The 22,684-nt window shown below is 43.5% G+C and overlaps 1 protein-coding gene across 1 annotated transcript; it reads left to right on the forward strand.

The window, feature by feature from the left end:
* Positions 1 to 12,043: 12,043 nt before the first annotated feature.
* On the forward strand, positions 12,044 to 15,159 carry LOC139584077 (trypsin-like). Its single transcript, XM_071415593.1, has 5 exons — positions 12,044 to 12,126; positions 12,242 to 12,424; positions 14,209 to 14,444; positions 14,525 to 14,658; positions 14,941 to 15,159. The coding sequence occupies exons 2-5, from the start codon at positions 12,336 to 12,338 to the stop codon at positions 15,106 to 15,108; spliced, it is 627 nt and encodes a 208-aa protein (XP_071271694.1). The 5' UTR covers positions 12,044 to 12,126; positions 12,242 to 12,335; the 3' UTR covers positions 15,109 to 15,159.
* Positions 15,160 to 22,684: the final 7,525 nt, after the last annotated feature.

Genomic DNA, 22,684 nt, shown 5'->3' on the forward strand with positions numbered 1-22,684 from the left:
CCAATAATTACGGAGGGAACTGTATGTCACAGGAGGTTGGTGGCACCTTAATTGGGGAGGACGGGCTCATAGTAATGGCTGGAACTGAATAAATGAAACTCATCAAACACATGGTTTACATGTGAGCTGTCCTCCCCTCAGCAGCTCCCTGTGATCTATAAACACCACACACACACACAACAGGGGCAGTAATAGATCTCTATAATACCCAGCCCTAGAGTCATCTCAGTAGGTCAATAAATAAAGCAAATAGCATTAACAATAACTCAAACTATATGATTCGGGCTCTAATATGATGAAATTAGTATCAGTGTTTTAAGGTTTGGCTATTTAGGTGAAATCCTAAGCCAGAGAGGGAGTAATTTGGACGTAGGGAAATTGATTTTGACCATCAGCACTCTCTCATTTTCAAACAGTGCCTGCGGCTAACCAGGTTTATTTATGCTAAACACATTACACAGGTAGCTTCTCCTTTCCTCCACAATGATTATGTGTCTCGGTTGAGGAATTGATATTTCTTGCAAATAAGAAAATTATCATATTGCATGACTGGACGGAGGAAATTAAGACTGGCAGGAGTCTTAAGACTGGCAGGAGGCAAGGAGTGAAACCTAGAAGTAGTTATTGTATTTTCATTTTTGTGAAAGGTGACGTGCAGGGATCATATTTCTCCTGCTATATTGGAGAATGGCTCTCAGGACTCACCAATAAGAATACAGTGATACAGGCCCACAGTAAGTGGTGCAGGAGGGACCTGGAGCAAGAGGGAGTGGGCCATCCGTTTCAAAGTGATAAAAAGTGCATGCCATTTTCTGAATATATTTACGATTCTATAAGAGAACCAAGAGGACCATTTTTGTTGCTCATTTGACCTTCTCTCATTCAGATATACTTTTCCAGAGCCTATTTGAATTGGAATTGGCCCTTTGCCTGCCGTTAAAGCGTGAGATAACCTGCACTGACCATTAGGTACTATCTTCACAATGAATGCTATATCTTAGCTGGGACTTTTATCTGCTTTTCTAGGCAAACAAGTCAATTTATGAGTAACTGTGATGTTGGGCTAATCAAAGCAGGCTATGTAGCTTTTAAAATGTGTCATACCACCTTACAAGTAATTTACTGACTTGATTGTACCTGCAGGGAAACTTTATTTGCAGTATCATGTATACATTTCAACCGTGTTTAAAAGGGACAAGAAAAGACATATACATTAGAAAAGGTATTTTTTATGATGATATAAATTCATCAGTATATACAGTACGAGGATCAGCCTGCTGTTCTTGATGAGTGGGCAGAGCCATTCAAAGAAAGGATATCATACATGGAACAAATGATAGTCTAGGTTTTCCTGCAAGCTGATGTCTACTTTGGCCCTGATGGGAGTAGGTCAAATTCATGGGGATGGCTTGGGTGAGAAAATAATTTCTGGGCTTTGCTAAGGGCCCTAACCTTAAAGCTCTTATCCAAGCCTGTCTGTCAGACTCCCAGTACCTTTCCTGCTGTGGTGATCATTCTTCTCAGCATGTTCTTTTGAGTGAAAATTGCATTACCAAATCACCAGACAATGCAAAGGGATAACCCATTCATCAACCGTCTCTCTTATCAGGCTTAGCCAGCCGACACACCACTGGAGAACAGTAATCGTAACAGCAAGCCACCACGCCACTGGAGAACAGTAATCGTAACAGCCAGCCGCCACGCCACTGGAGAACAGTAATGGTAACAGGGATCTCCTTTTCATTGACAGAGGGTTAAATACACATGATAATTATGGAATAGGAACCAGGTGTGTGGGAAGACAAGACAAAACAAATGGAAAATGAAAAGTGGATTGACGATGGCTAGAAGGCCGGTGACGTCGACCGCCAAACGAACAAGGAGAGGGACCGACTTCGGCGGAAGTCTCTCCCCTCATGTCTCAGCCTCCAGTATTTATGCTGCAGTAGTTTGTGTCGGGGGGCTAGGGTCAGTTTGTTATATCTGGAGTACTTCTCCTGTCTTATCCGGTGTGAATTTAAGTATGCTCTCTCTAATTCTCTCTCTCTCGGAGGACCTGAGCCCTAGGAACATGCCTCAGGACTACCTGGCATGATGACTACTTGCTGTCCCCAGTCCACCTGGCCGTGCTGCTGCTCCAGTTTCAACTGTTCTGCTTGCGGCTATGGAACCGTGACCTGTTCACCGGACGTGCTACCTGTCCCAGACCTGCTGTTTTCAACTCTCTAGAGATGTAATGGCTGTCAAAGTCGTTCTCCTCCTCAGACGAGGAGGAGCATGGATCGGACCAAGATGCGGATTGGTAATTGTACATGTTTAATGTAAATAACAAGAAAACACTACAAACTACAAAACAACAAACGTGACATACCTCAAAACAGTCCTGTGTGGTCCAAACACTGACACAGGAAACAAACACCCACAAAAGCCTACTGCCTATGGCTACCTTAAATATGGCTCCCAATCAGAGACAAATGAATGACAGCTGTCTCTGATTGAGACCCAATCTAGGCAGCCATAGACATAACTAGACAACCTAACAAACACTATCCCATACACATACAACACCCATAGACTAACCAAACACACACAACATACAATGCCCACCCCAACTCACGCCCTGACCAACTAAACATAATCAAAATAACATAAAAATAGGTCAGGAACGTGACATAACCCCCCCCTCAAGGTGCGTACTCCGAATGCACCACCAAAAGTCTAGGGGAGGGTCTGGGTGGGCATCTGTCCACGGTGGTGGCTCCGGCTCTGGACGCTGTCCCCACACCACCATAGTCACTCCCCGCTTCCGTATCCCCCACCCAATGACCACCCTCCAACTAAACCCACCTAACTGAAGGGGCAGCATCGGGATAAGGGGCAGCACCGGGATAAGGGGCAGCACCGGGATGAGGGACGGCAGCTCCGGGCTGAGGGACGGCAGCTCCGGGCTGAGGGACGGCAGCTCCGGGCTGAGGGACGGCAGCTCCGGGCTGAGGGACGGCAGCTCCGGACTGGCTGGCGGATCCTGGCTGGCTGGCGGATCCTGGCTGGCTGACGGCTCTGGCTGGTCATGGCTGGCTGACGGCTCTGGCTGGTCATGGCTGGCTGACGGCTCTGGCTGGTCATGGCTGGCTGACGGCTCTGGCTGGTCATGGCTGGCGGAAGGCTCTGGCTGATCCGGTCTGGCGGAAGGCTCTGGCTGATCCGGTCTGGCGGAAGGCTCTGGCTGATCCGGTCTGGCGGAAGGCTCTGGCTGATCCGGTCTGGCGGAAGGCTCTGGCTGATCCGGTCTGGCGGAAGGCTCTGGCGGCTCCTGTCTGGCGGACGGCTCTAGCGGCTCCTGTCTGGCGGACGGCTCTGTAGGCTCATGGCAGACGGGCGGCTTTGCAGGCTCATGGCAGACGGGCGGCTTTGCAGGCTCATGGCAGACGGACAGTTCAGACGGCGTTGGGCAGACGGGCAGTTCAGGCGCCGCTGGGCAGACGGGCAGTTCAGGCGCCGCTGGGCAGACGGGCAGTTCAGGCGCCGCTGGGCAGACGGGCAGTTCAGGCGCCGCTGGGCAGACGGGCAGTTCAGGCGCCGCTGGGCAGACGGGCAGTTCAGGCGCCGCTGGGCAGACGGCAGACTCTGGCCGGCTGAGACGCACTGTAGGCCTGGTGCGTGGTACCGGAACTGGAGGTACCGGGCTAAGGACACGCACCTCAGGGCGAGTGCGGGGAACAACAACAGGGCACACTGGACTCTCGTGGCGCACTCTAGGCCTGGTGCGTGGTACCGGAACTGGAGGTACCGGGCTGAGGGCACGCACCTCAGGGCGAGTGCGGGGAGAAGGAACAGTGCGTACAGGGCTCTGGAGACGCACAGGAGGCTTGGTGCGTGGTGCCGGAACTGGAGGCACTGGGCTGGAGACACGCACCATAGGGAGAGTGCGTGGAGGAGGAACAGGGCTCTGGAGATGCACTGGAAGCCTGGTGCGTGGTGTAGGCACTGGTGGTACTGAGCTGGGGTGGGAAGGTGGCGCCGGATATACCGGACCGTGAAGGAGGACACGTGCTCTTGAGCACCGAGCCTCCCCAACCTTACCAGGTTGAATGGTCCCCGTAGCCCTGCCAGTGCGGCGAGGTGGAATAGCCCGCACTGGGCTATGCAGGCGAACCGGGGACACCACCTGTAAGGCTGGTGCCATGTACGCCGGCCCGAGGAGACGTACTGGAGACCAGATACGTTGGGCCGGCTTCATGGCACTCGGCTCGATGCCCAACCTAGCCCTCCCAGTGCGGCAAGGTGGAATAGCCCGCACTGGGCTAAGCACGCGTACTGGGGACACCGTGCGCTTTACCGCATAACACGGTGTCTGACCAGTACGACGCCCTCTCACTCCACGGCAAGCCCGGGGAGTTGGCTCAGGTATCCTACCCGGCTTCGCCACACTCCCCTTTAGCCCCCCCCAAGAAATTTTTGGGTGAGCCTCTCGGGCTTCCAGCCTCTCATACGTGCTGCCTCCTCATACCAGCGCTCCTGGGCTGTGGCTGCCTCCTCCTCCCGAGAGCGGCGATTCTCTCCCACCTTAGCCCAGGGTCCTTCTCCATTGAAAATTTGCTCCCAACTCCATTCCTCCTCTCTCCATTGCTTTAGTTCTTTTTCTCCTTCCTCAATCCGCTTGGTCCTGTTGTGGTGGGTGTTTCTGTAATGGCTGTCAAAGTCGTTCTCCTCCTCAGACGAGGAGGAGCATGGATCGGACCAAGATGCGGATTGGTAATTGTACATGTTTAATGTAAATAACAAGAAAACACTACAAACTACAAAACAACAAACGTGACATACCTCAAAACAGTCCTGTGTGGTCCAAACACTGACACAGGAAACAAACACCCACAAAAGCCTACTGCCTATGGCTACCTTAAATATGGCTCCCAATCAGAGACAAATGAATGACAGCTGTCTCTGATTGAGACCCAATCTAGGCAGCCATAGACATAACTAGACAACCTAACAAACACTATCCCATACACATACAACACCCATAGACTAACCAAACACACACAACATACAATGCCCACCCCAACTCACGCCCTGACCAACTAAACATAATCAAAATAACATAAAAATAGGTCAGGAACGTGACAAGAGACCGCAGGAGCGGTAGAGATACTCTTAATGATCGGCTTTTAAAAAACAAACTGACAGACTTGCTGCACCCTCGTCAACTACTGTGATTATTATTATTTGACCATGCTGGTCATTTATGAACATTTGAATTTCTTGGCCATGTTCTCTTATAATCTCCACCCGGCACAGCCAGAAGAGGACTGGCCACCCCTCATAGCCTGGTTCCTCTCTAGGTTTCTTCCTAGGTTTTGGCCTTTCTAGGGAGTTTTTCCTAGCCACCGTGCTTCTACACCTGCATTGCTTGCTGTTTGGGGTTTTAGGCTGGGTTTCTGTACAGCACTTTGAGATATCAGCTGATGTAAGAAGGGCTATATAAATAAATTTGATTTGAAGTCGGGACAACAAGTCAATGTATGTGTCACGATCGTCTTTCTGTGGAAGAGAGTACCAAGGCGCAGCGTGATACGAATACATCTTTTTTTAATATAACGAAGACGAAACAAACACTTTTACAAATATACAACAACAAAAAAACAACCGACCGTGAAGCTACAAACCTACGTGCACACATGCAACATAGACATAGACAATTACCCACGAAAACTCAATGAATATGGCTGCCTAAATATAGCTCTCAATCAGAGACAAATGAACAACAGCTGCCTCTAATTGAGAACCAATCTAGGCAGCCATAGACATACAAACCCCTATACAAGACACTGCCCCATTAAACATACAAAGCCACTACCCAATACAAACACACATACATTCCCCATGTCACACCCTGACCTAACTAAAAAAATAAAGAAAACAAAGATAACTAAGGCCAGGGCGTGACAGTATAAGTAACTGTGATGGGCTAATCAGAGCAGGCTATGTAGCTTTATAATGTGTCATACCACCTTACAAGTAATTTACTGACTTGATTGTACCTGCAGGGAAACTTTATTTGCAGTATATTTGCATGTATAAGTTTAAACCATGTTTAAAAGGGACAAGAAAATACAGTACCCGTCAAGTTTGAACACACCTACTCATGCAAGGGTTTTTCTTCTTTTTTAAAACTATTTTCTACATTGTAGAATAATAGTGAAGACATCAAAACTATAAAATAACACATATGGAATCATGTAGTAACCAAAAAGGTGTTAAATTCAAATATATTTTAGATTCTTAAAAGAAGCCCCCCTTTGCCTTGATGACAGCTTTACACACTTGGCATTCGCTCAACCAGCTTCGAGGTAGTCACCTGCAATGCTTTTCAATTAACAGGTGTGCCTTGTTAAATGTTCATTTGTGGATTTTATTTCCTTAATGCGTTTGAGCCAATCAGTTGTGTTGTGACAAGGTACGGGAGGTATACAGAAGATATCCCTATTTGGTAAAAGACCAAGTCCATTTTATGGCAAGAACAGCTCAAACAAGCAAAGAGAAACAGTCCATCATTACTTTAACACATTAAAGTCAGTTAATACGGAACATTTCAAGAACTTCAAAAGTTTAACTTCTTTGGGATAGGGGGCAGCATTTTCACTTTTGGATGAAAAGCATGCCCATAGTAAACTGCCTCCTCCCAGATGCTAATATATGCATATTATTAGTATTGGATAGAAAACTCTGAAGTTTCTAAAACTGTTTGAATGATGTCTGTGAGTATAACAGAACTCATATGGCAGGCAAAAACCTGAGAAAATCCAAACAGGAAGTGGGAAATCTGAGGTTTGTAGTTTTTGAACTCAGCCCTATCGAATACAGTGGGATATGGTTCAAGTTGCACTTCCTAAGGCTTCCACTAGATGTCAACCGTCTTTAGAACATTGTTTCAGGCTTCTACTGTGAAGTGGGGCCGGATGAGAGGTCTTTGAGTCAGTGGTCTGGCAGAGAACCACGCGCTGGTCAAGCGCATTTCACATGAGAGCGACCTGCGTTCCATTGCTTTTCTACAGACAATGGAATTCTCCGGTTGGAACATTATTGAACATTTATGATAAAAACATCCTAAAGATTGATTCGATACTTAGTTTGACAAGTTTCTTCGAACTGTAATATAACTTTTTGAACTTTTCGTCCGACTGGACTTGAATGCGCATTTGGATTTGTTTACCTAACGCCCTAACAAAAGAAGCATAAATGGACATAAATTAACATTATCGAACAAATCAAACATTTATTGTGGAACTGGGATTCCTCGGAGTGCATTCTGATGAAGATCAAAGGTAAGTGAATATTTATAATGCTATTTATGACTAATATTGACTGCACAACATGGCGGATAGTTATTTTGGCTGTTTTGGGCTCTGAGCGCCGTACTCAGATTATGCTTTATCCATAAAGTTTTTTAAATCTGACACAGCGGTTGCATTAAGGAGAAGTTTATCTATATTTCCATGTATAACACATGTATTTATCAACATTTATATTGAGTATTTCTGTAAATTCATGTGGCTCTCTGCAAAAACACTGCATGTATTGGAACTACTGAAAATAACACGCCAATGTAAAATAAGATTTTTGGATATAAATATGAACTTTACCGAACAAAACATACATGTATTGTGTAACATGAAGTCCTATGAGTGTCATCTGATGAAGATCAAAGGTTAGTGACTAATTTTCTCTCTATTTGTGCTTTTTGTGACTCCTCTCTTTTGCTGGAAAAATGGCTGGTTTTTCTGTGAGTTGGTGGTGACCTAACATAATCGTTTGTGGAGCTTTCGCTGTAAAGCATTTTTGAAATCAGACACTGTGGCTGGATTAACGAGAATTGTATCTTTAAAATGGTGCCTAATACTTGTATGTTCGAGAAATTTGATTCGCCCTGCAATTTCATTGGCGAGGGGTTCCGCTGGCGGAACGGGGTTCATGAGGACCGCCACAGGAAAGGAAGACCCAGAGTTACCTCTGCTACAGAGGATAAGTTCATTACAGTTACCAGCCTCAGAAATTGCAGCCCAAATAAATGCTTCACAGAGTTCAAGTAACAGACACATCTCAACTGTTCAGAGGAGACTGCATGAATCAGGCCTTCGTGGTCGAATTTCTGCAAAGAAACCATTAATAAAGGACACCAATAAAAAGAAGAGACTTGCTTGGGTTGAGAAATATGAGCAATGGGCATTAGACCTGTGGACATCTGTTTTTTGGTCTAATGAGTCCAAAATTGAGATTTTTGGTTCCAACCGCCATGTCTTTGTGAGACGCAAAGTAGGTGAACGGATGATCTCTGCATGTGTGGTTCCCACCGTGAAGCATGGAGGAGGAGGTGTGATGGTGTGGGGGTTCCTTGCTGGGGACACTGTCTGTGATTTATTTAGTATTCAAGCAGCGATACACCATCCCATCTGGTTTGCACTTAGTGGGACTATCATTTGTTTTTCAAAAGGACAATGACCCTAAACACCAAAGTGTGCAAAGCGGTCATCAAGGCAAAGTGTGGCTACTTTGAAGAATCTAAAATCAAAAATATATTTTGATTTGCATAACACTTTCTTGTTTACTACATGATTCCATATGTGTTATTTCATAGTTTTGATGTAGAAAATTGTACAAATAAGGAAAAACCCTTGAAGGTGTCCAAACTTATGACTGGTACTGTATGTACAACACAAACATTGGCACAGACACATGCATACGCACACACACACACACACACTATACATACACATGGATTTGGTAATAGTAGATATGTGGTAGTGGTGGAGTAGGGGCCTGAGGGCACACAGTGTGTTGTGAAATCTGTGAATCTATTGAAAAAAATGCAATTGTATGAACTGCCTTAATTTTGCTGGATCCCAGGAAGAGTAGCTGCTGCTTTGGCAGCAACACACTGTGTGCCCTCAGGCCCCTACATTACTAAATCCATGTGTATGTATAGTGCGTATGTTATCATGTATGTGTGTGTGTGTGTGTGTGTGTGTGTGTGTGTGTGTGTCTGTGCCAATGTTTGTGTTTGTTTTGACAGCAGCTAATGGGGATCCATAATAAATACAAATAAATAGAAAACGTATTCTCTATGATGACATAAATTCATCAGTATATACAGTTTGAAGACCAGCCTGCTTGTCTTGATGAGTGGGCAGAGACATTAACATGGGCCCTAAAAGAAAGGATATCACACATGATAGTCAAATGATAATATAGTTTTTCCTGTAAGCTGATGTCTCCCTGCACCCTGATGGGAGTAGATCAAATTCATGTGGATGGCTTCAGTCAGAAAATATTTTCTGGGCTTTGCTGAGGGCACCAACCTTAAAGCTCTTATTCAAGCCTCTCTGTCAGACTCCCAGTACCTTTCCTGCTGTGGTGATCATTCTTCTCAGCATGTTCTTTTGAGTGAAAATGGCATTACCAAATCACCAGACAATGCAAAGGGATAACCCATTCATCAACCGTATCTCTTAGACTCAGACAGCCGACACACCACTGGAGAACAGTAATGGTAACAGCCAGCCGCCACGCCACTGGAGAACAGTAATGGTAACAGCCAGCCGCCACGCCACTGGAGAACAGTAATGGTAACAGCCAGCCGCCACACCACTGGAGAACAGTAATGGTAACAGCCAGCCGCCACGCCACTGGAGAACAGTAATGGTAACAGCCAGCCGCCACGCCACTGGAGAACAGTAATGGTAACAGCCAGCCGCCACGCCACTGGAGAACAGTAATGGTAACAGCCAGCCGCCACGCCACTGGAGAACAGTAATGGTAACAGCCAGCCGCCACGCCACTGGAGAACAGTAATGGTAACAGCCAGCCGCCACGCCACTGGAGAACAGTAATGGTAACAGCCAGCCGCCACGCCACTGGAGAACAGTAATGGTAACAGCCAGCCCCCACGCCACTGGAGAACAGTAATGGTAACAGCAAGCCACCACACCACTGGAGAACAGTAATGGTAACAGCCAGCCCCCACGCCACTGGAGAACAGTAATGGTAACAGCGAGCCGCCACGCCACTGGAGAAAAGTAATGGTAACAGCAAGCCACCACGCCACTGGAGAACAGTAATGGTAACAGCAAGCCACCACGCCACTGGAGAACAGTAATGGTAACAGCAAGCCACCACGCCACTGGAGAACAGTAATGGTAACAGCAAGCCACCACGCCACTGGAGAACAGTAATGGTAACAGCCAGCCACCACACCACTGGAGAACAGTAATGGTAACAGCAAGCCACCACGCCACTGGAGAACAGTAATGGTAACAGCAAGCCACCACGCCACTGGAGAACAGTAATGGTAACAGCCAGCCACCACACCACTGGAGAACAGTAATGGTAACAGCTAGCCACCACATCACTGGAGAACAGTAATGTAACAGCCAGCCGCCACGCCACTGGAGAACAGTAATGGTAACAGCCAGCCACCACGCCACTGGAGAACAGTAATGGTAACAGCCAGCCACCACACCACTGGAGAACAGTTATGGTAACAGCCAGCCACCACACCACTGGAGAACAGTTATGGTAACAGCCAGCCGCCACGCCACTGGAGAACAGTAATGGTAACAGCCAGCCGCCACGCCACTGGAGAACAGTAATGGTAACAGCCAGCCCCCACGCCACTGGAGAACAGTAATGGTAACAGCCAGCCACCACACCACTGGAGAACAGTTATGGTAACAGCCAGCCGCCACGCCACTGGAGAACAGTAATGGTAACAGCCAGCCCCCACGCCACTGGAGAACAGTAATGGTAACAGCCAGCCACCACACCACTGGAGAACAGTTATGGTAACAGCCAGCCGCCACACCACTGGAGAACAGTAATGGTAACAGCCAGCCCCCACGCCACTGGAGAACAGTAATGGTAACAGCCAGCCCCCACGCCACTGGAGAACAGTAATGGTAACAGCCAGCCCCCACGCCACTGGAGAACAGTAATGGTAACAGCCAGCCCCCACGCCACTGGAGAACAGTAATGGTAACAGCCAGCCCCCACGCCACTGGAGAACAGTAATGGTAACAGCCAGCCGCCACACCACTGGAGAACAGTAATGGTAACAGCCAGCCGTCACACCACTGGAGAACAGTAATGGTAACAGCCAGCCGCCACACCACTGGAGAACAGTAATGGTAACAGCCAGCCGCCACGCCACTGGAGAACAGTAATGGTAACAGCCAGCCGCCACACCACTGGAGAACAGTAATGGTAACAGCCAGCCGCCACACCACTGGAGAACAGTAATGGTAACAGCCAGCCGCCACACTACTGGAGAACAGTAATGGTAACAGCCAGCCACCACACCACTGAAGAACAGTAATGGTAACAGCCAGCCGTCACACCACTGGAGAACAGTAATGGTAACAGCCAGCCGTCACACCACTGGAGAACAGTAATGGTAACAGCCAGCCGTCACACCACTGGAGAACAGTAATGGTAACAGCCAGCCGCCACGCCACTGGAGAACAGTAATGGTAACTGGGATCTCCTTTTCATCCTCGTATTATATTGACAAAATAATACTATAATAACAGACATGAAGGGGTATCTGTGCAAAAGTAATGTCCTCATGGTGAGTAACTATAACTTCTTACCATACTATTACCATGTTATTACCACTTTATTCCGTGCTGTAATGTAAAGTGCTTACAGTTTGTTATTCAGAATTTAAGTTGAAGTTGCTGTAGGCTACAACTTTCCAATTACATGAAGAAATATTTTTATTTACAATGATTCGCTACATTATATTCATGCCTTGGGATCCTTTTGAGCCACTCAACCCATACGGAAAAGGACATAACTTCATATCCGAAGTTGTACTCAAATATAATGCAAACATACTTACTTACATCAGATTTCAAATGAGCTGATCTACTTACACAAAATAAGCAGCCAATAGAGTTGAATTGATTAAAATACTTAAAGCTCATTGGTCAGTGTGTGATTTGAAGGCGAGATGTGTTTTGAATAACTGTTGAGGTGTCAAGGAATGAAAGGAACAAAAAGGAAGAAGAGTGCCATCAGGACGACAAGTCATTATGAGGGGATGTGTTCTTCTGTTCATTTTACTCTTGGCTGGTAAGGATTTACTTATTTGAAATGTTTTGCGTTATTGTAGTTCAAAGAACCTTTGCCTTTCCAACGCATACTGTACATTCTTTACCCCTCCTTCCATTCTCTTCTTCTCTCCCAGGTCTTACCTCAGGTGATTCTCACAAGAGAATCCTTGGAGGGGAACCTTGCAATGACAATTATGCTAAGCACTATGTGAAACTCAAGGTCACTAGATGGATGGACGCTTTAGAAAATTGCTGTCACGAGAATGTGGTGGCTGTCTTATTCATCTTACAGCTGAGCACTGCACTAGCTTTGGGAGGTAAAGTGACTGCTAAATGTGACCTACAGGAAGATGAATGTTATATATTGGCATAGCGTGATATGGGTTAATTATGTCGTCTTTTATGTCATTTGTTTTCATGGCAACTAGTTTTGATTTGGTATTCTGCCGATTACCTTGCAAGCTGTTTATGGATTCCTTAATTCATTTGTTTTCATGGCAACTAGTTTTGATTTGGTATTCTGCCGATTACCTTGCAAGCTGTTTATGGATTCCTTAATTCATTTGTTTTTCTCAATCGCATACAAACGTTTTTTGGAACGTCCCTACTGCAGAAAACAATGATCAAATGCTTAAATACATTTGCAGAATATCTGATAATTTATTGCATTTGTACCTTGATTGAATATCTTAGACTCCCTTGTTAAATAAAATTGTCATAAATGAATACAAAATTCAATGTAAAGTGTTCTGTTCACAGAATATGAACACATTGCTTTCATCAGAAGAGAAATGGTTACAAATGTGTTCACCGTTTCCGACAGTCAGTAAATACTGGTGCACAACATTTTAAATGGCTCTATCAGTGTGACATCAGGTACAAAATAGGGAACGATCTAGGCAAAGAGGACTGTCAAAGTTTTACGATTGTTTTTACAATATTGTAGACATGCAGAGAATGAAGTTGGGTTACTTCTACTTCTAAGTAACTTTGGAACTCGTATGTCATCCTCTCCAACATTGTGACCATCCATTTCAGAGCTTTGCTTTAGTGTGGAATGAGACCTACATTCATACCAGTTGTGTTCTTCCAGTGTACTCACCTTTCCTTATTTCTATATTGGATTGTGTTTCAGCTTGCAGATGGAACAGACTTCGTACTGAATACATGTAACAAAATTGGATTGTGATGATACTGATGAATGAATCCTGCACACAATGTGCCTTTTTTTCCATTATCTTTTTGATCAGGAAATATATTTGTTTTGATGTGTATTCAATTGTTTGGTGAAATAAGCTTAAAAGGAGAGTAATTTCTAAATTCCTATAATGCTGCATCTTTTGATGAATATATTTATGTTTTGAGAAAGCACCTACATTTTAAAAATGTATTCACTGTTTTGCAAAAGACCACAGAGTTCTGTGTCTTTAGAACACGGTTTTGAAAATCAACATTGTTCCAAGAAATGCTTGTACACGATTGATAAAAACTGTAACTCATCATCTTCGACATTGTGCCCTTCCATTACGAGCTTTGCTTTGGTGTTGGTTGAGGCCTATCCATTCATATCAGCAGTTCTCCACTGTACTCACCTGTCCTCATTTCTACTGGGGATTGGCTTTCTGCTTTCTGCTTGTTATTTTGATCAGGAAGGATATATAATTTAATGTGTATGAAATTGTTTGGTAAAATATGCATAAAAGGTGAGTATTTGCCCATAATACTGCATCTTTTAATTATATTTTGATCATCATGATTTAGTGACTGCAAATAAAATCTATTGATTAAATGTGAGGCAACTTGAGGCAAAAGGTATATATGGTTGTGATAATCTTTTTGCAGGCGGTCATGTTCTTTGGATGAATGTATTTGCAATTTTGGCAGTATAGTTTTGATGATGTATTTGCTTTTTGAGAAGGCAACTACATTTTAAATATGCATTTACTGTTTTGCTAAAGGCTACAGAGTTCTGTGTCTGTTTTGAAAATGGGCAACATTGTTCCAAAAAATGCTTGTACATGATTGAGAAACTCTAACTGATCTTTTATAACCCAAGATAACAGTGATACACAAACTGTCTCTTTATACGTCGTCCCTTTAGTACTATAACAGCGACACTGGGTGCACATCCAGGTGGAACACCTAAACCAGAAGAGGTCAAGATTCCTGATGAAAACATACACCGTTATAAAAAAAGACAGGTCACTCATGACATCATGCTGCTGAAGCTGCCTAAGGCATACCCTCAGTTCACTACCATTCAGCTTCCTCCCTCTACATGCAAGACACCTGAGTTGAAGGAGAATGTGAGAATTGCAGGCTGGAGTTACACAGAAGGTGAATTACACACAGAGTTGAGTGATGCACAAGAACCTATTTGCAGGTATTATATCATTTTCTCTAATCTAACTCCACAGATGGTACAAAGCCAGAGAAACTACAGTGTTCAAAATCAGGAGACCTCCAAGTCACTGAGTGTGACACCACAACGGATGCTGAGATCAATATACAAATGCGATTCTGCGCAGCAGGGGAGATAGACGCCTGCCATGTAAGACTGATTTCAATTGACACGCTTACAATTCCCTGCCTAGTTACATATAATTTCTGCCCCAAAAATAACAGTGGCGGGTGACTAACTTATTACATTTTATTTACAGTAAAAGTCAATTGAACAACCTTCATAAGCTTTTATCATTACTTTATCAAATGAAGAGTTGATTACTGAATAATGTGATTAGTGCTGTTGGCATACAAACTGTTTTATTTCTTAATGTAGGCCCATCGCATTAAATAGACATTATTTGTGTTTATTCTTCTGTAACTCACACAGGGGGACTCTGGAGGAAGTCTGATGAACAAAGATGACCTCCTATATGGTGTGAGCTCACGGGCCTCTAAAAAAGGGTGTAAAGTTCCAATCAACTTCATGGATGTTTGCAAGTACAGAGAATGGATAATGGGAGAAATCAATAAAGATAATGAGTTGGATAGTGAGTAAACAAATGATGTACTCCAATTAAAAGGTGTTCTCAGATCTCCTTAAGAATGAGTGAGTCCTGGAATATTCTTTGCCTCTTTGTATGTACACAGTTTTTTTTTACTTGCAGGATTGTAGTGTTTTGGCAGAAAGCCAGTAGCAGTGCATGGGTTGAAAAATATTCATAATACAACCTATGTGTTGTGATAATTGCGTTGTTTGCTCTATAACCTGTTAGTTCATATGCCTTCCGACCATGCTATATAGGCCTAAGGCCGAGACAATGAGAAGACACAGTGGCAGAATAATCTCAACCACACCTTTGTTTCATCACAAAACCGGAGAGCAACCTCTGTCTGGGGAACTCCACTGTAACGGCAGCCTTCCCTCTCTTCACGAGAAGAGAGGGTGTAACAGGGATCGGACCAACACGCAGCGTAGCCAGTGCTCAACATGTTTAATAAAACGAAACTGTGAACACTTACAACGATACAAAATAACAAAATGTGGCAAACCGATACAGCCCTATCTGGTGCAGAGAAAACACAAAGACAGGAAACAACCACCCACAATCACCAACACAAAACAAGCCACCTAAATATGATTCCCAATCAGAGACAACACAAAACCCCTGCCTCTGATTGGGAACCATATTAGGCCAAACATAGAAACAGACAAACTAGACACACAACATAGAATGCCCACCCAGCTCACGTCCTGACCAACACTAAAACAAGCAAAACACACAAGAACGTGACATCCACAAAGCATATTGCATGTAACAAACGGTTACATGACCTACAGCATGGTCAAGCAAGTTAATGTTTACAACATTTTCACTAAACAACTATTGATTTAGAACCACGGAGAGTTACTGCAAGTCACAATGAAAACAGGAGCTGCCTCCACTTTTCCAGCACCATTTCAACTTCAACATTTCAACAACATCAAATCATCTATGCTTAGTCTAATACAGTGACAACTAAAAAATACCTTAAAACCTTTTCTCAATAGGGGGGCGCTGTTTTCACTTTGTAAAAAATCGTGCCCAAATTAAACTGCCTCGTACTCTATTCTAGATCGTACAATATGCATATTATTATTACTATTGGATAGAAAACACTCTCAAGTTTCTAAAACCGTTTGAATTATATCTGTGAGTAAAACAGAACTCATTTTGCAGCAAACTTCCTGACAGGAAGTGAAAAATCTGAAATCGAGGCTCTGTTCCAGGGCTTTCCTATTCAATTGCCTGAAATCTATGGATATACATGCACTTCATACGCCTTCCACTAGATGTCAACAGGCAGTGGGAGGTGGAATGGGGTGTCTAGCTTGATCTGAGGTCGAACAAGAGCTTTTGGAATGACGTGTCTGGAAATTTCATTGTCTTCGAAGGCGCGAGAAGGAACCCCAGATTGCCTTCTGAAAAGCTTTCGGTATACACGGCTAATATCTCCGGCTTTGATTTTATTTGATACATGTGATAATATCATCGTAAAGTATGTTTTTTCAATCGAGTTTTATCAGATTATTGCGTTGTTTGCGTCGAGAGAACATGGACATGTTCGCGCCACTTGGCTAGCTATGGTTGCTAATTCGACAGGAGAAGAGGACATTCTAAAACCAACGATTTATTCTGGACAAAGGACTCCTTGTACAAGATTCTGATGGAAGCTCAGCAAAAGTAGGAAGCATTTATGATGTTATTTCGTATTTCTGTGGAAAACGTTTAGTCCTATTTTCCGCCCTTATTGCGGGCGCTGTCTCGCTATAACGTAAGCTGTTTGTTATGGTAAAGTTATTTTTAAAAATCTAACACGGCGATTGCATTAAGAACTAGTGTATCTGTCAATTGCTGTCCAACATGTATTTTTTAGTAAAGTTTATGATGAGTTCTTTGGTCAGATTAGGTGAGTGTCAAAAATATCTCCTGACATTCTGGGGAAATGTTACTACATTTTGACAATGTATAACCACGGTTTGCAGCTCAAAATATGCACATTTTCGAACAAAACATAAGTGTATTGTGTAACATGATGTTATAAGACTGTCATCTGATGAAGTTGGTCAAGGTTAGTGATTTATTTTATATTTATTGCTGGTTTTTGCGAATGCTATCTTTGCGGTGAATGAATGCGGTTGTGAGTTTGACTATTGTGGTAAGCTAATATAATGCTATATTGTGTTTTCGCTGTAAAACTCTTAAAAAATCGGAAATATTGGCTGGATTCACAAGATGTTTATCTTTCATTTGCTGTACACCATGTATTTTTCATAAATGTTTTATGATGAGTATTTAGGCATTTCACGTTGCTCTCTGTAATTATTCTGGCTGCTTCGGTGCTATTTGTGATTGTAGCTGCAATGTAAAACTATGATTTATACCTCAAATATGCAAATTTTTCGAACAAAACATAAATGTATTGTGTAACATTTTATAAGACTGTCATCTGATGAAGTTGTTTCTTGGTTAGTGACTAATTATATCTCTATTTGGTCGGTTTTGTGATAGCTACCTATGCGGTAAAAAAATGGTGAAAATATGCGGTTGAGTCTTTTGCTATTGTGGTTAGCTAATAGAAATACATATTGTGTTTTCGTTGTAAAACATTTTAAAAATCGGAAATGATGGCTGGATTCACAAGATGTGTATCTTTCATTTGCTGTATTGGACTTGTGATTTCATGATATTTATATGCTAGTATTTACTTGTGGCGCTATGCTAGGCTATGCTAGTCAGCTTTTTACTGATGAGGATGCTCCCAGATCCGGGATGGTGATGAAGTAGAAGTTAAACAATTTATTACAATCAACGTAAGCTAAATATGATGTGTCTGTTAATGCTTGATTCGGATTTCTGTGGGTGTGCGGCGTTTGTGCAAGTAGAAAAAACATGTTGACTCACCCTACCTGTAGAGAAACGCCAATGCCATCCTCCTCTCTTTCATGTAGAAGAAATGGTCTATCACTCTGACATACAGTACACGCTTTCATGCTTTGTTGTCCTAGGCTACTTGACAAAAAATCCTGCTCGCTAACCTAACTTCCTTTCATGGGCAACGTTAGCTAGTTAACATTAGCCCTCTACATCTAGCTATATATTGAAATCCCGTTCTCTCAGGCCAGGGGCACAATGTATGAATTTGTGGTTGGATCAGAATTGCCATTATAATAATTGGCTAGCATGGAGAATGAATTAAAACCACTAGTCCAAATCCCTATCTCCACCATGGCCAATTTAGGAAAGGGATCATTTTAGCTAGCTAGCCACCAGAGGACAACAACACAACCAATTTATGTCAGTGACGTTTGGCTCTCGATGTGATATGATTGGAGTAATGCCAAATCAATCAAATGTATATACAGTGGGGAGAACAAGTATTTGATACACTGCCGATTTTGCAGGTTTTCCTACTTACAAAGCATGTAGAGGTCTGTAATTTTTATCATAGGTACACTTCAACTGTGAGAGACGGAATTTAAAACAAAAATCCAGAAAATCACATTGTATGATTTTTAAGTAATTAATTCGCATTTTATTGCATGACATAAGTATTTGATCACCTACCAACCAGTAAGAATTCCGGCTCTCACAGACCTGTTAGTTTTTCTTTAAGAAGCCCTCCTGTTCTCCACTCATTACCTGTATTAACTGCACCTGTTTGAACTCGTTACCTGTATAAAAGACACCTGTCCACCCACTCAATCAAACAGACTCCAACCTCTCCACAATGGCCAAGACCAGAGAGCTGTGTAAGGACATCAGGGATAAAATTGTAGACCTGCACAAGGCTGGGATGGGCTACAGGACAATAGGTAAGCAGCTTGGTGAGAAGGCAACAACTGTTGGCGCAATTATTAGAAAATGGAAGAAGTTCAAGATGACGGTCAATCACCCTCGGTCTGGGGCTCCATGCAAGATCTCACCTCGTGGGGCATCAATGATCATGAGGAAGGTGAGGGATCAGCCCAGAACTACACGGCAGGACCTGGTTAATGACCTGAAGAGAGCTGGGACCACAGTCTCAAAGAAAACCATTAGTAACACACTACGCCGTCATGGATTAAAATCCTGCAGCGCACGCAAGGTCCCCCTGCTCAAGCCAGCGCATGTCCAGGCCCGTCTGAAGTTTGCCAATGACCATCTGGATGATCCAGAGGAGGAATTGGAGAAGGTCATGTGGTCTGATGAGACAAAAATAGAGCTTTTTGGTCTAAACTCCACTCGCCGTGTTTGGAGGAAGAAGAAGGATTAGTACAACCCCAAGAACACCATCCTAACCGTGAAGCTTGGAGGTGGAAACATCATTCTTTGGGGATGCTTTTCTGCAAAGGGGACAGGATGACTGCACCGTATTGAGGGGAGGATGGATGGGGCCATGCATCGCGAGATCTTGGCCAACAACCTCCTTCCCTCAGTAAGAGCATTGAAGATAGGTCGTGGCTGGGTCTTCCAGCATGACAACGACCCGAAACACACAGCCAGGGCAACTAAGGAGTGGCTCCGTAAGAAGCATCTCAAGGTCCTGGAGTGGCCTAGCCAGTCTCCAGACCTGAACCCAATAGAAAATCTTTGGAGGGAGCTGAAAGTCCGTATTGCCCAGCGACAGCCCCGAAACCTGAAGGATCTGGAGAAGGTCTGTATGGAGGAGTGGGCCAAAATCCCTGCTGCAGTGTGTGCAAACCTGGTCAAGAACTACAGGAAACGTATGATCTCTGTAATTGCAAACAAAGGTTTCTGTACCAAATATTAAGTTCTGCTTTTCTGATGTATCAAATACTTATGTCATGCAATAAAATGCGAATTAATTACTTAAAAATCATACAATGTGATTTTCTGGAGTTTTGTTTTAAATTCCGTCTCTCACAGTTGAAGTGTACCTATGATAAAAATTACAGACCTCTACATGCATTGTAAGTAGGAAAACCTGCAAAATCGGCAGTGTATCAAATACTTGTTCTCCCCACTGTATAAAGCCCTTATTACATCAGCTGATGTCACAAAGTGCTGTACAGAAAACCAGCCTAAAACCCCAAACAGCAAGCAATGCAGGTGTAGAAGCACGGTGGCAAGGAAAAACACCCTGGAAAGGCCGGAACCTAGGAAGAAACCTAGAGAGGAACCAGGCTAGGAGGGGTGGCCAGTCCTCTTCTGGCTGTGCCGGGGGGAGATTATAACAGAACATGGCCAAGATGTTCAAATGTTCATAGATGACCAGCAGGGTCAAATAATAATAATCACAGTGGTTGTAGAGGGTGCAACAGGCCAGCACCTCAGGAGTAAATTTTCATAGCCGATCACTCAGAGTATCTCTACCGCTCCTGCTGTCTCTAGAGAGTTGAAAACAGCAGGTCTGGGACAGGTAGCACGTCCGGTGAACAGGTCAGAGTTCCATAGCTGCAGGCAGAACAGTTGAAACTGGAGCAGCAGCACGACCAGGTGGACTGGGGACAGCAAGGAGTCATCAGGCCAGGTAGGCCTGAGTTATGGTCCTAGGGCTCAGGTCCTCCGAGAGAGAAAGAGAAAGAAAGAAAGAAAGAAAGAAAGAAAGAAAGAAAGAAAGAAAGAAAAAAGAGAGAAAGAAAGAGAGAAAGAAAGAAAGAAAGAGAGAAAGAGAGAGAGAGAGAAAAAGAGAGATAGAATTAGAGAGAGCATACTTAAATTCACACTGAATAAGGATAAGACAGGAGAAATACTCCAGATATAACAGTCTGACCCTAGCCCCCCGACACATAAACTATTGCAAGTCAGTTAACATGTGCGTTTAGGGTGCCGTTGCTGACGTATGACGTAAAGGTAACGTAAGGGTAATGGCGGACTGAAGGGATTTATGTAGAGCACCTCAAGATAAAACATAATATTCGAAATATCTGCTAAATTAGACTAAAATATTAGCACTACTTAATCTGGTGAGTGATAACCTTCAATCTGGACAATAACACAAAACAAATCCTAAAACTAGAGACATTTATCGACAAATATTACGAAAACAGGCAACAACCAAACATGACGGAGAGTAAGACAGGGGAACCGATTACAAAACGAAAACGTGACTCTTCTACAGACACTGATGATTTAATATTCTCACCACCGGGAATGGTAAAGGTCGAAACCGATCTGTTAAAATCAATAAATGACAAACTGGGTATACTTGAATTAGTTAGTAAGGATATAAAAGAGTTGAAGGCAAGCCTAGAGATGAGTGATGAAAAAGCTGCGACATTGGAGAAGCAAACACACGCGCTAAAAGGGACAGTCAATAAGATTGAAACCGAAATGAATGGAATTAAAAAGGAGAACACCGTTCTGAAGGAAACCTTACTGGACATACAAACTAGATCCATGAGAGAGAATTTGGTACTTACAGGTATCCAAGAAAAAGAAGGAGAAGTTCCTGAATCTATAGTTAGAGAGTTCCTCCTTACAGCGCTTCAGATTCCACGCGAAGTTATCGACAAAATCCAACTTGAACGCGTTCACCGCTTCGGACAGAGAGGGCAGAGGTACGAACGCCCAATCGTTGCCAAATTTGCTTCATTTAAAGATAAAATAATGGTTAAAAGCCTGGGTAAAAGACTTGCTGGGACCAAAATTGGCATGAATGATCAGTTTCCGAAAGAAATTGCAGAACGGCGCAAAGTTCTGTATCCAATTTTCAAAGAAAATAGATTAAAAGCGAAACGAGTAGCTCTCGTCGTTGATAAACTATATATTGATAACCAGTTGTTCAGAGACACAAAGACTACTCCATGGTTATTTTAAAAATTACAAAGTTCTCATAGACGAGGGAAATAAACACAATTCAAGCCCGGTTACTGATTGTAACAATACAATAAAAAATATAGCTTTTCTATAAATCTTCACATATAACTAATTGAACACACAAGCACTAATTCAACATAGTGAAGATAAAAACTAAGTAAACAGAAGGCACAGTATGTGTGGATGGTATGGTTTGTGTTTATTTTTTATTTTATTTGTTATGTTTGGAAAGTTGAGTGAGTGAGTAATGAAATGGTTGCATATCCCAGAGCCAATGTATTGCTGTGAGCCGGGTATGAGAGGGCTTTCAATGTTGTTCAGATGATGGATATACTTTTATAATGAATTATACGTCTTATTTATTTATTGTCATATCATGGAGAACTACATTTTTTATTTATTTTTTTAGAAATTATATCTAATTATTTATTATCCTATTTTAATGGTACGGTCCATGGCACTATATCCTAGACACCCACCTGAATGACCCAGATACTAAGGAGAAGTCCCTAACTGTTTTATGTGCCCGCTGTAAGCGGTCTGTATGCAGCTAAAATGAGGTCAGAGACCAAGAGCAGCACTGCCCCCTCAAGATTCTGAGCCTGCTTGGCAGGGTTGGTCCTGCAAAGCCAAAGCCCCATAAAGGGAGAGCATAATATACAAGGAAATTCTCAAAGCTGCTAATGAGAACCTTGACGACCTTGTACCTAGCCGGTGGGGATTCCGGTGGGGTGCCCCCACCCAGGCAGTGGCAGTGCTGGCAACACTAGCTGCAGTAACCCATGGGGAGGGGGTCACACTCGGACATTCAGAGAGGGGGTATATTATTGT

The sequence above is a fragment of the Salvelinus alpinus genome, chromosome 9 (genome assembly GCF_045679555.1).
Source record: "Salvelinus alpinus chromosome 9, SLU_Salpinus.1, whole genome shotgun sequence".
In the NCBI taxonomy this organism is placed as follows: Eukaryota; Metazoa; Chordata; class Actinopteri; order Salmoniformes; family Salmonidae; genus Salvelinus; species Salvelinus alpinus.

Coding starts and splice junctions, on each gene's coding strand:
- LOC139584077 (XM_071415593.1), top strand. CDS start 12,336: ATGGATGGACGCTTTAGAAAATTGCTGTCACGAGAATGTGGTGGCTGT. Junction 14,445..14,524: donor AGGCTGGAGTTACACAGAAG/GTGAATTACACA, acceptor CTAACTCCACAG/ATGGTACAAAGCCAGAGAAA. Junction 14,659..14,940: donor GGGAGATAGACGCCTGCCAT/GTAAGACTGATT, acceptor TAACTCACACAG/GGGGACTCTGGAGGAAGTCT.